The 13,188-nt window shown below is 41.2% G+C and overlaps 1 protein-coding gene across 2 annotated transcripts in view; it reads right to left on the minus strand.

The window, feature by feature from the left end:
• The window catches only part of HGD (homogentisate 1,2-dioxygenase), a 45,492-nt gene that overhangs the window by 24,395 nt on the left and 7,909 nt on the right, over positions 1-13,188 (minus strand). For both annotated transcript variants that reach the window (XM_029214258.1, XM_029214257.1), the window contains exon 4: positions 10,038-10,143. In XM_029214258.1, the coding sequence (XP_029070091.1) occupies positions 10,038-10,143 (106 nt within the window). The remainder of the gene's footprint in view (positions 1-10,037; positions 10,144-13,188) is intronic.

Here is a 13,188-nt window from a genome sequence, read left to right on the forward strand (position 1 = left end):
CAGTGAGTTTCAGCCCAGACTAGAGAAGATGGGACAGGGGGATAAAATAAAACAGTGGCTCATTAAATTCTTCAGCAAATCTAGAATTTGAGGAAAAAGGCAACATAATTTATGTGGAGAGAAATCAGGCTTTGGGCGACTCTTTGGTGGTATTAGAGGTAATAGGTAAGAGCACAGTTAAGGAAGATTCAAATCATTGTACTTTGTTTAGACTTTTAAAAGTCTTTCACGAGAAGACAAAAAAAGATGAGCCAGCATAGTATTTAGATGACATTTTTTCATGGATAGAAACCTGGATTCCTATTTGACCTTGCCCTTGAGGGTAAAGCTAAGGGCTTTATATCCATTATTCAGCACCCAGAGCATGAAACATAGTAGTCACTCAATAAATATTTGTTGGATGACATTTAATTCTCACAACAACCCTCTAAGGCTCCCATAATTATTATCTCTATTTTAAAGTGGCAAGACTAATGGTTTAGAGCAGATAAGTTTTCTTTACTAAGAACTGATACCAACAATTTCTCAGCCTCCCTTAGCAACCTAAACCCTGAGCCCTTTAATCTCAGCCTGTCTTGATCTGCTTTCCAAACCATTTATGATCTCCATGGCTCCCAGGCTTTGCCTCCTTTTAATGGTCTTGTACTTGGTCCTATAATCTGGGCCCTTATATACTGCTCCTCAGGTGCTGAGTTGCCTTGGCCCAGTCTGACTCCTGGGACCCAAATCCTGCTAAGGTCCTTCAAAGTCAGCATTCTTGTCCAATCCCTATATATTAACTCATTCAAACGATTTATTGTACCACTCCTTGTGCCAGGTTTTGTGCTAGGTACCAGAGGTGAACATGACAGTCTCTGCCCTCAGGGAACAAGAAGACCCTGCAAGTATGGGCAATTCATGATTGAAAAACAAGGAAATGGATAACTGGAAGTGACTTTGGAAGAGAAATATAAGCAGGAATTTTCCCTCAGGAATAATTCCTGGTACAGGGCATATTTAACATTCTTACACACGAGCAATAAGAGACACACACAATAAAATAATCTGGTTTGCATACAGCTTCAACATCTTTCCAAGCAGTGAAGTGCAAGTTGATGGAGATGTACTTCAAAAGAGCCAGCAAACTGTCCAAAAGGGCTGAACAGGGCAATGTGCACTGCGGTGTTGGCAAGCGCCAGTGAATGCATTTAGAGAAATGTAATCTAGTCTATTTATAGGATGATGGGATCTGAGCTATCAGGGAGTTACTTCAACAAATACTTGTGATTCTACCGTTTGGAAGAAGGCATGTGCTGGACACTGCAGGTTATATGAAAATGATGGAGACATAGATCCTACTCTCAAATGCTCTGAGAAATATTGAAAGAGTTCAGTGAAGAAGGTGGTATTTAAGATGAGTCTTAAATTATGGGTGGCATTTGGGTGGGTGGATACTTGTGAGGGAAGAAGAGAAAATTCTAAGTAGATGAAAGAGCATAAAGCACCCAGGCAAGAAAATTTAGAGTATTGTCCTGCAATGGTGAAAGTTCCAGTGTGGCTGATGGGTAGAGGACATGGAAGAGAGGGAAGGGCTTGAAAGATACAATAAGAATCACCTGTCGTGGGAGCCTGCACTTGATTGGCTGGGCAGTGGGAGGGAGAGTTAATGGCAGGATTTAAATATTTTTGAATGATAATTTAGTAAGTTGAGTCTGGCAGCAATGTGTGGGATAGGGTGGGAAGACACAGAGATCAGTTAGGAGGCCATTTTAACAGTCCTGGTAAGAGGAAAAGAGGTCCAAACCAGGGGTGTGAAGAAAAGGAAGGAGAATACAGATACCAGAGACATCTTGGGAGCAAATGCTACAGCAGTGTTTCTTAAAGTGTGGTCCAGAGCCAATCTGAATGGAAATCATCTAGAGAGACTCCTGTGCATCATCCTAGACCTACTGAATTAGAATCTCTGGGTGGGGAGTCTGGGGAATCTACATTTTCAACAAGTCACCCCGGTAACTTTTATGTAGGTGGGAATCACCATTCTATAGACATGGCACCTAATTCAATATAAAGAGAGAAAGAAGTTCTCAAAGATGACTCTAAGGATTGGCTGGGCAGTGGAGGGGAGGGGTAATAGCAGGTTGAGTGTGAAAGAATGGTTGTGTCATTAACAGACCTAGAGAAGCCAGAGAGAGACGAAAGTTTGGATGGGACTATGATGTCTTCAGTATGGATCCTGTTGAGTTGGGACATACACATGGCAATGTCCCCTGTGGGGTTTGAAGTTGGTGGGGAGATTTGTAAAACATATTGCAGAGAGGTAATAGTTAATGTCATGGGAACGAATGATGTTCGTTAGATTTTAAAAAGTAAAACATGTGGAAGATGGCAAGAGGGAGAAGAAGTGGTTGCTAGACTATAAATGAGGTTCTGCAATGAAGGCAGCCCCAGAATAGCTTCCAAACCCGAGTGGTGGGACTGACTTCCTGCAACATGGCCTACCAGGTTATACCAAGCTTTGGGCTGAAATTATGTTGGGTGAAGTTAGATATCTATAATTCTACCTGCAGAGATATATACATGTGGGGATAGGTGGGAAGTGAAGTGGGCTAGAAACCCCCCCTGCTGCTCAAGGAATTCCTCCTCTTAGTTCACCAAAGCTGGGTATTTCTTATAAGCAGCAATTAACCCTTCATCTCTAAAACAGAGTCCAATGAAAGTGGGACTCACTAACTGATAATTGGAAAGAAAGGGGAGGAAGCAAAGGGAGAATTGGGCTGAACTGTCTTCTCCCCAAAATTCGTATGTTGGAGTCCAAACCCCTAGTACCTCAGAATATAACTGTATTTGGAGATAGGGTCTTTACAGAAGTGATTAAGTTAAAATGAGGTCATTTGGGTGGGCTCTGATCAGCATGATGTGTCCTTATAAGATGAGGAAATTTGAACACAGAGACGTAGAGAGGGAAGACTATGTGAAGACACAGGGGAAGATAGCCAACTGCAAGCCAGTCGAGAGGCCTCAGAAGAAACCCAGCTGCTGAAACCTTGATCTCAGACATCTTGCCTCCACAGCTGTGAGAAAATAAATCTTTATTGTTTAAGCCACCCAGTCTGTGGTACTTTGTAAAGGCAGCCCTAGCAAACTAATACAGAGGGGAAGGGCCAATGGGGGTGAAAAGAAAGAGAAGAAAAAAAGAAGGTAAGAAAGACAAGAAGGAAGAGGAAGTGAGCAGCAGGAGTGAGTAAGTACTTCCCTCTCTCCCAGGAGGATGATGGAGACAGGGCAGGGGCAAGAGAGTCTAGTTCAGGACCTTGGAGATGGCCTGTTTTGCAGGTTTACACAATGTCACAGAACACAGGAAACGACAGAGATCCAGGAAGAAAAGAGGGTAATCTAAAAAAAAAAAAGTTCTGATGAACCTAAGGGCAGGACAGGAATAAAGACACAGACAAAGAGAATGGACTTGAGGACACGGGGAGGGGGAAGGGTAAGCTGGGACGAAGTGAGAGACTGGCATGGACATATATATACTACCAAATGTAAAATAGATAGCATGGACATATATACACTACCAAATGTAAAATAGCTAGTGGGAAGTAGTTGCATAGCACAAGGAGATCAGCTCGGTGCTTTGTGTCCACCTAGAGGGGTGGGATAGGGAGGGTGGGAGGGAAGTGCAAGAGGAAAGAGATATGGGATGTATGTATATGTATAGCTGATTCACTTTGTTACACTGCAGAAACTAACACACCATTGTAAAGCAATTATACTCCAATAAAGATGTTAAAAAAATAAAAGAAAAGAGGGAAGTCAACTGTTCCAGGCTTTGGGACGTTGAGGAGAAAAGGATTGTATTTAGCCATGGATGATTTATAATAGTAAAAATGGAAACAATCTAAATATCTGACAACAGAGGAATTATAAACGTGTATTGGGTAATTATGCAACATGAAAAATCATCTACACTCAAAGAGTTTAAAAAGACATGGAGGGCTTCCCTGGTGGCACAGTGGTTGAGAGTCTGCCTGCCAATGCAGGGGACACGGGTTCGTGCCCCGGTCTGGGAGGATCCCACATGCCGCGGAGCGGCTAGGCCCGTGAGCCATGGCCACTGAGCCTGCGCGTCTGGAGCCTGTGCTCCACAACAGGAAAGGCCACAAGAGTGAGAGGCCCGCGAACCGCAAAAAAACAAAAAACCCCACAAAGACCTGGAAAAAGGCACAAAATATGATGTTTAAATAAATTTTAAAAAGCAGAATGTAAAACTGTATTAGAGAATGACTGTACTTATAGTAAATATATATGTAACTACCTATTTAAAAATTAAAGTATAGTTGATTTACAATGTTGTGTTAGTTTCTGGTGTACAGCAAAGTGATTCAGTTATACACATATATGTATATATATTCTTTTTCATATTCTTTTCCATTATGGTTTATTACAGGATATTAAGTATAGTTCCCTGTGCTATACAGTAAGACCTTATTGATTATGTATTTTATATATAGTAGTTTGTATCTGCTAATCCCAAACTCCCAATTTATCCCTCCTCCCCCTTTCCCCTTTGGTAACCACAAATTTGTTTTCTGTCTGTGAGTTTGTTTCTGTTTTGTAAATAAATTCATTTTTATCATATATTAGATTCCACATATAAGTAGTATGATAATCTCTACTTAGTGAAGTCAGATAGAGAAAGACAGACATAAACAGCATTAATATAAGAGTATGCACAGCCTCTTCCCCTTCCCTTCCCTGCTCCCTATGGAAAATTCTGCTTTGCTCATTCCCACTCCCTCAGTCCTTTGAACTCCAGTCTCACCATGTAGATCAATGTTGTGTGTGTGTGTGTGTGTGTGTGTGTGTGTGTCCTGGGAAAATGGGATGAGGACCTACACTGTGTCATTTTCTAGAGGCAGAAGGTAGGGGCAGGCAGAGGCAAGCCATGAACAAGTGGTCCAGGCCTGAGGAGCTTGGGGAAGACTAGGTGTGAGAGGGTTGGAGTCTAGGAAAAATTGGGGGATGGGGATTTTGAAAAGTGTTGCTGTGGGTCATAGCCTGGATGCTTCTTAACGTTTTCAGGAGAAGCAAATGAAGATTGGGATTATTTTCAATTACTTTTGGTCTCTGGCTACATGCGACCCCAGACCTTATTTATTTACATATATGTGCAAAGAAAAGGACTGGAAAGAAAGAAACAAAAACACTAGAAGTGGTTAACTCTGCATTGGTGGGATTATTAGGCATTGACACTTTTATGTAAGTTTTGAATAAAAACATGTATTAATGGTAAGGGGTGCATTATTGTTGTTTAAAGAAGGTATACATACTTTCAGTAGAGTGATCTGGGCAGGTTGAATTGCAAAGGGTTAGGAGTGAATAGGGGTGATAAAGTGGGCTTAGATTACTTTCTCAAGAAGTTGCTATGGATAGGAGAGACTTGGGCAAAAGCTTAAAGAGGTGGGAAATCCAAACCATTTTTGGAGGGAGGGGGCTTTTAGGATAGTGAGATCTAAAGAGTTTGACAAATAAGGCATCAAACACCCACTAAGGATGTATTGTTTTGAAACATTTTTGATAATTTGTATGTCCTGGAGGCAGAGGGAATTTTATGATATAATCTTTAATTAGCTTTGAGGTGTTTCTCACTTGGTCCAAATGATATTGATTGAGAACTAAAAGGTAATTTCCTCAGCTGAGGCTTAACTGAGTCAAGAGTATGACTTTCCAACAATTAAGACATTAGGGCTGTAGTGATAACAAAGATAAACTTTAAAGGACTCTGACGTTTAAAAGAGGAATGCTGATTCAGGAATGCTAACTGAAATCTGTAAACTCACAGTTAAATTAGATGCAGATTTGTTTGTTAAATTTTGGGATTGCAGAAGTTAGAGGAAGGTGCATGATGAACAAAATTAGGTGTATTTCTTATGTGAGATATTAATGGATTGAACTTGTTATGTCCACAGCTGAATATAAATACACTCAAAAACAGTTTGCATTAATTCTTAGATGATTAATTAAATATACCCTAAAAGAAAATGAAGGTTTGGGGGCATAGTTTCCCCTGGGAGGGTATCAAAGAACATGGTGATGGTAGCATATCCCATAATGCTCCCTTGGAGGTAATATTAAGTAATTCTCATGTTCTCAAATTCCCAGAGATGACTAATGTGGGAGTTGGTGAAGCTGATGAAGCATTGGATTTGGTCTGTGATAGGTGAAAACATACCTACTATACAGGTTTCAGCTGAGAAGAACTGTCAGATGTGTATCTAAATATAATTTTCTCAGACTTTTTCTTTGAGTATGGAGTACATATTTGGAAGCGGTTACAAGGAGATGGGGGGGGAAGTGATGAATGCAGATTGCTATGGTTAATTAATGAAGCATAAAATTGGAAAGAGATATTAACTTGTCAAGAAGGTGTAAATGAAAAGACAAAAGGATAGGATTTGCAAGAACAGCCAGGATGTGTATCAGGACAAGGGAAGCAGGATGGCAGGTGTAGGTTACAGAGTGGGAGGAGGATAAACCTCTACCTTGATGGAGCTGGTGTCCAAAGAGGCATGATCGAGTTCTGGGGCACATCTGTCCCAACATGTGTGAGCACAACATTGAAAATGAGCAGGGGAAATACTGGAGAAGAAATATATTTGGTGGCCACTATGTAGAAAGCATCTGAAAGATTCAAAACAGGAGGAAGGTAACAAGTTCAAGGGAAAATGCAAAGCAAGGAAATGGGGAAGGGGAGAAGGAAACAAATGTGTATCAAGGTTCTGCTAGAAAGCAAGCAGAAACTTCTGATGCAGCTATTTTGTTGCCTCTATATTAACTCAGGCTTTTAAATGCAGTTTCCGCAAACTTCTCTCTCAAAATGTATGTTAACTACTTATGAAATAATGAATTAACATGCACAACTGATGTACTTGACTCTCACATATGGGCGAGATTTCATTTTCTACTTTGTTAATTTCTATAACATTTAAGTTTTTATAAGTATACATTACTTTTATAATAAGACAAAACCAGAAAAATTCTATCAGAATGAGGTTAGCTTCCATGGATAAGCCACTTGTACCCCCAAATAATCATTGTGAAGTGTTGTATTCATGTTTTAAAAAATGTATTGATAGTAGTCATAGCAATAATAATATTATATAATAAAAGGATATTACTGAGCATATTACATATTACACATCACACTCACATTTTCCTTAAAGGTTAGGTTTAAAACCTCACCTCCCCACCCCAAACAAAATGATATAGGTGTGGCTCCACTGTTGTCAACACAACCACGCACAAATCTATGACGATGTATAAAGAGACTTAGATAACTGTGTGGGTGATATGAGCAGGCAGAGGCATTGGAACTCCCCTCTCCACCCTATACACCACTGGTCGATAGCTACCTTAAGGGCTCCACGACTTGAATTCCCAAACATCTGCCTACAGATTTTGCCTATAATCTCTCTTTTAGTCAATGCTCAATTGTTCTCAAATTTAGTTCAATGGTTCTCAAATTTAGTGTGCGTAAGAATTACCATACAAAGTAGCACACACAAAGCCATGTATCCTATAATTTATGGGTGATTTAAGGAATTTTTCAGAGATAATTTTGTTTGTACTTAATTTTTGTCTTACTTGCTGACTTTACAGCCACGCTGTTCCTTTGTATGAGATTTGGCTCTACTTGAGAGAACTGTCAGAAACTTAACTGGGGATTCTCTTTGCCTCCTGAAGAAAAGAATTAGAAAACTTACTGTGGTTCAAATACCTTCTCAACCTTCCAAAGCTAGTATATAATAAATGTTTAATTTTTAGCCTGACCAAGAATCCTACAGAGGTATAGGCAACCATCCTTTATTTTTTCTAATGAAAGATGGAGTCCTATTATTAAGCAGTCAGGTCTATTTATTAATCTAAAACAAACAAGTATGACCATTGTAACTCTAAGAGAGAAATTGGAGAATTTGAGATGTAACCCACTGAGGAGTCAAGCAGATTCTCAAAGAATGAACAGTGACTTTGGATAGAATGATTTATGGCCCTTTGTGAGATGAGTGGGGAAGTAAATGGTTAAATGAGTGTGTCTGCCAGATGGGTTCCTACCCCAGAGTGTGGGAGAGAAGGATGTATGGGATTGGATTAGGATCCCAGGTGAGACTCAGACAGGTAAAGATGGGGTCCACAGGTTGGCTGTGCAAACTGTGTCCAGCACAGGGCCCTGATCTGCTGAAGGGGAAAGGGGCAGTGTCTCAGCAGGGGACTGTACCTGCAGGGTTGGGGGTTTGGCTGCCTTTTCCCATAGGCTCAAAGGCAATATATAGGCCAGTGGTAGACCAGGGAGGATGTCTGCTTCATGCACTAAACTTCACACAAGTTTAAGGGTCAGTTATTTAAACAGGATGTCTTGGCTTCAAAATGACTGTGAGATGGGTGATACTGTATGTTGCTAACTCACATATTTTTCCACTCTTAAGGCATCTCCTTCTGTCCCTGTTGGAGAGGGGTGAGTAGCACTCAAGCAGATACTTGGCTCTCTGAGATTTCCATAATTAGGGAAAAGATGGAGCAGGGCAGGAAAACAAAAGTGACTCTAAATTATTCTGTCTTGTTCTACAAAAAGTCTAAGCATTTGAGGGAAGGGGATTAGCAGGTATACAGACCAAACATCTTGGCAAACCAAGAGGAAACAGAAGATTTCCTTGGGCTGTGGGAAGGAGCTGTGGAAGGGGAGGAGAGTGGAGGGAAGGGGAGGGAGAGAGACTGATCAATTTGTGTGAACTTTGAATACAGAGGGGACCCTTGAGCCAATGTCTTAGCAACTCCCAGAAGGAAGAAATGGTTGTGTGGCATGTCTGGGACAACAGAACTAGAAATATCTTGTAGATGATTCCATGCCCAGGCCTGACACGATAGCAGCAGAACAATGGGCATCTCAACACTACCAAGTGAAAGAAGACCAACCAGCACGGCCCAACCCCCAGTCCTACTTTGGCATTGTTTAAAACAAGATATTCTCAGGGAAGACTGAGACGAAGTTGTTTTCTGCCAATTTGGCAGATGGAGACCTCAGAATTTTAAAAAATATAAAATGAAAAAAAAATTACCTGAATATAAATTCTGAGATTTACATGTACTATCACTGCCCTTAAGTGAATATATCAAAATGGCTGTATCAGAGTCATGGTTCTTGCCTACTGTGTTCCAGGCACTGGGCGAAGCATGGTCACCACCTGTTCTGTCAAGTAAACTTCACAAAACAGCACTGTATGGCAGATGTCATGATTATCCCAGTTTACAGGTGAAACACTGTAGCTCAAAGACACAGTGACAAGTAGAGGGCCAGGGATGCAAACCCAGGTCTATTTTCCTTCCTGCATTATGCTCTAGTTATCAGTGACATGTACCTAAACTCAGGGACAAAGGGAATACACTGGGGTGCTCAAAAGGTAAAGAAAAAAAAAAAAGGAGCTCAGTCCATTATAGCAATGGGTCTGTCTTGTTACTGAAAGTAGAGTACATAAATAATACTGATATGCAGACGGAAAGCCTGTCACTAGATCAAAAGAAGGAAACACTTAGGCAAGGAATGGAAGTTCCTAGGTGACACTAGACTTACAGAAACCAGGTTAGACAACAAGCCTCTCTTCTCCATATCAGAGGCCTCTTTTCAGAGGCATAAGTATTGAATGTGTTTTCAATATGCTGTGGTGAGTTTAGATTAAAACAAACCAACCAACCTACGGATGTGTAGATGTATTTTCACCAGCCTATATAATTTCCATTCATTCAACTCACTGGAGCACTCCTAAAGCCATTAGGCTAGAAAAACGAAAGCTTATACACACACACACACACACACACACACACACACAAACACGTGCACAGGCACGGTCAATCAATTCCAAAATTCCTACCCAAGTTTAAGCAAAAGAACAGATACACTTTAGCATTTATTTTAAAAATCTAATTCCTCAAAGACCCAGGTTAGACTTAAATGTTTATATTTAAGGCTTTGGATACATTCTATTCTCCAATTCACAGGACCAGGTTACCTGGTTAGGGTCAGGATCAACTTCATCCCAGTTGTGAGTGACATGGCCTTGGTCAATGGATTCAAAAGGCTTGTGAGAAACCGAAGGTAGAATCCTATATAGCCAGCTGGGGGGAAACAAGGACACATAAGCCTTAGGGTGATGTTATGAGTGATGCACAGACTGGCTCAGGAAATACCATTAGGAAGACGCTCAAGTCAACAATGATCTGTGGGCTTTAATGTGAGAAGCAATGACACAGCATCATTTCTTAATAGCCACTGCTGCCCATAGCCCTGGCCTCTTCTCACCTTTCCACACGATCCATCACTCTTCAAATTGAGCCTCTAGCCCTTGGTTATTTCCATACTGACAAAAAAAGAATTGCCTTTCCCAATGACAACTATAAAGGAAAGGAAAGTACCTTGAGGGATATCTGTGCAGGCAAATCCACAGAAAAACATTAGCTTATGTACATATTGGATACTAATCCTTGCTCTGGCTCTGGAAAGTGAGGACAAGGAATCCTACACAGATTGAGACAATATGGGTGGTTTCTTTGTCATTTTTGAAATATAAATCAATTTTCTTCTTTAAAATTATAGAAGTAATTCATGCCAGTGACAAAAATAATTCAAGTAATTTAAAAAGTCTCAAAAGGTAGACTTAGATGGCTTTCTCCTCCAGTTTCTTCAGAGCCAATCCTCAGAGGCATCAGAACTTAACAATTTTCTTGTACATTCTCTATTTCCAATGCATAATAAGAAAAATTGCCAAATTGTTGTACCACTTTATTCTCACAACACTAATGTGTGATAGTGCCTGATCACCCACATCTTTACAAATAGGGGGTATTATTACTAATTTTGGCCCTGTAGGTAAAAAATACTATCTCATTTTTATTTTGTATTACCATTATTATGAGTAAGGTTGAGAATCTGTATGTTTATTGGCCCCTTGGAATTTTTCTATAAATTACTTGCCCAAGTCCTTTACCATTTTTCTATTGGGTTGTCTTTTTTTTTTTTTTTTTTTTTTTTTGCAGTACGCGGGCCTCTCACTGTTGCGGTCTCCCCCGTTGTGGAGCACAGGCTCCAGACGTGCAGGCTCAGCGGCCATGGCTCACGGGTCCAGCTGCTCTGCGGCATGTGGGATCTTCCTGGACCGGGGCACGAACCCCATGTCCCCTGCATTGGCAGGCGGACTCTCAACCACTGCACCACCAGGGAAGCCCTGGGTTGTCTTTTTGATGTTAATTTGTAAGATGTTTAGGAAATTAACATATCTAAAATTATAAGAGCATCCATCTTTACTTTCTTATAGTACATTTCTGGCTTTGTTTCAGGAAGAGAAGACTCTGATGAAGGAACCCTGAAGGACACCAGGAGGAGAACCATCCAGAAGTTGAGAGGGACACTGAACCTCACTAAGAGGGACCCAAGTCCTTTCAGAGGCTGTTACCTTGACAGGGTACAGCAGGAAGAGGAACACCACTTGGGGCAATGGAAGACCAGACCTGCTTGAACAAGCTCTGGCCCTTTAAGCCCCAGGACAGTCTACTTCAGGGGGTGGAACTGACCTGGCCCTACACTGAGCCATTTGGGAGATTACAGGGCTAGCTAGATTTGTTCAGTTTTCTTTTGATTCCTCTAGCTCTAGGTGAAGTAATCTCAGACATTGGACTTCAGGCCATGAATTAACTAGGCCTCTCTAAGTTCTATACGGAATTGAGAACATGTGTGTGTGTATTTTAGAAACGGCTGTGTGATCCTGGGCAAGTTACAAGACTTTCTTGTTTTTTTTTTTTTTTTGGTCACCCTGCCTGGCTTGTGAGATCTTAGTTCCCTGACCAGGGACCAAACCCAGGCTCTCAGTAGTGAAAGCTCAGAGTCCTAACCACTGGACCGCCAGGGAATTCCCAAAACTTTCTTGATCCTATGTTCCTCATCCTTATCTCCTAGGATTGTTGTGAGGATTCAGAGTTTATGTACCTAGAATGCCTGGCACACAGTAGGTGCTCAATTACTAGATGTGTGTTGAATTGTCTATCTGTCTACCCCTAATCATCTAGGTTTTTATGATGGTCCAGATTTCCTACATTCTCTGTGCTGGCTCTCACCTTCTCAGGACCTAAGGGATCAGCTAACTAATCAGATAAAAATCAACCCCTGATAGATATACTCTCTGATAGTTTGTGGGTGGGGGGCGGGGAGTTCCTGAACTCTGTGGCTTAAATGAGTAGTGACTAAATGTAGGAATTTCAGGCTTTCTCATCTATGGATGGGGCTGGTTCCATCTTCCCACTGGGGATTTTGAGCATTTTCACAAAATTCTTGTGGATACCTTTGAAGAGTTCTAAACAGATGGGTGAACCATGCCTAGTGTCCCTTGTTTTTTGGCTGAGTTTATAAAACTCCCCAGGCAGCGCTACACTGCCCTGGACAGAGATTTAATTCTGATTCAGGGAATGGTGCCAGCATCTTAATGAAATGCCAACAGCTCCTTTTCAGCCTCCTGGAACAGAGCTCTGCTCCTGCTGGCTGAAGATATTGCTGAATAATGGGGGCAGGCAGCAGAATCCAGAGTCCAGGTGTCCAGTTAGTGAATGGGTCATAAAGTCAAGAACATAGTCATGGAGGCCAGGCTGTCATAAATTAGAATTGACAGGAATTGTCTGTGTGCTTACCTTACCTTGGCTATCTGGGCTTGCAGAGAGAGAGAGATGATTAAATAGTGATACAATTAATCTTGATTTGACAAGTATGGGAAACTATCTTTTCCCCCTCCATGTACAGATCTATCGAGAGGGAAGCAATATTGATATTGACATGGTAGCATAGCACCTGCCACTCAGTTTTCCGACAGCCTTCTAGGGATACACTGTATTGGAGGGAGACACTCTGCTACTGTGGCAATAATGATGATGATAATAATTAATGTTAATTGGGCACTCACCATGTACCCGGCAATGTGCTAAGCACCTTACATATGTTCTTTCCCTTAATCCTCATCACAACTATGAGATAAGTACTATTATTATCTCTTATACAAATGAGAAACCAGAAGGCTCTTGGAGGGTACATGACCTGCCCAAGTTCACACAGCTGGAAAGAGAAGGAACCAGGATTTAAACCCAGGAGGCCTGCCTCCAGAGTGGGTACGATTAACCCCT

This window comes from Monodon monoceros, unplaced genomic scaffold (genome assembly GCF_005190385.1).
Source record: "Monodon monoceros isolate NGI ecotype Baffin Bay Population unplaced genomic scaffold, NGI_Narwhal_1 Super_Scaffold_11, whole genome shotgun sequence".
Lineage (NCBI taxonomy): Eukaryota > Metazoa > Chordata > Mammalia > Artiodactyla > Monodontidae > Monodon > Monodon monoceros.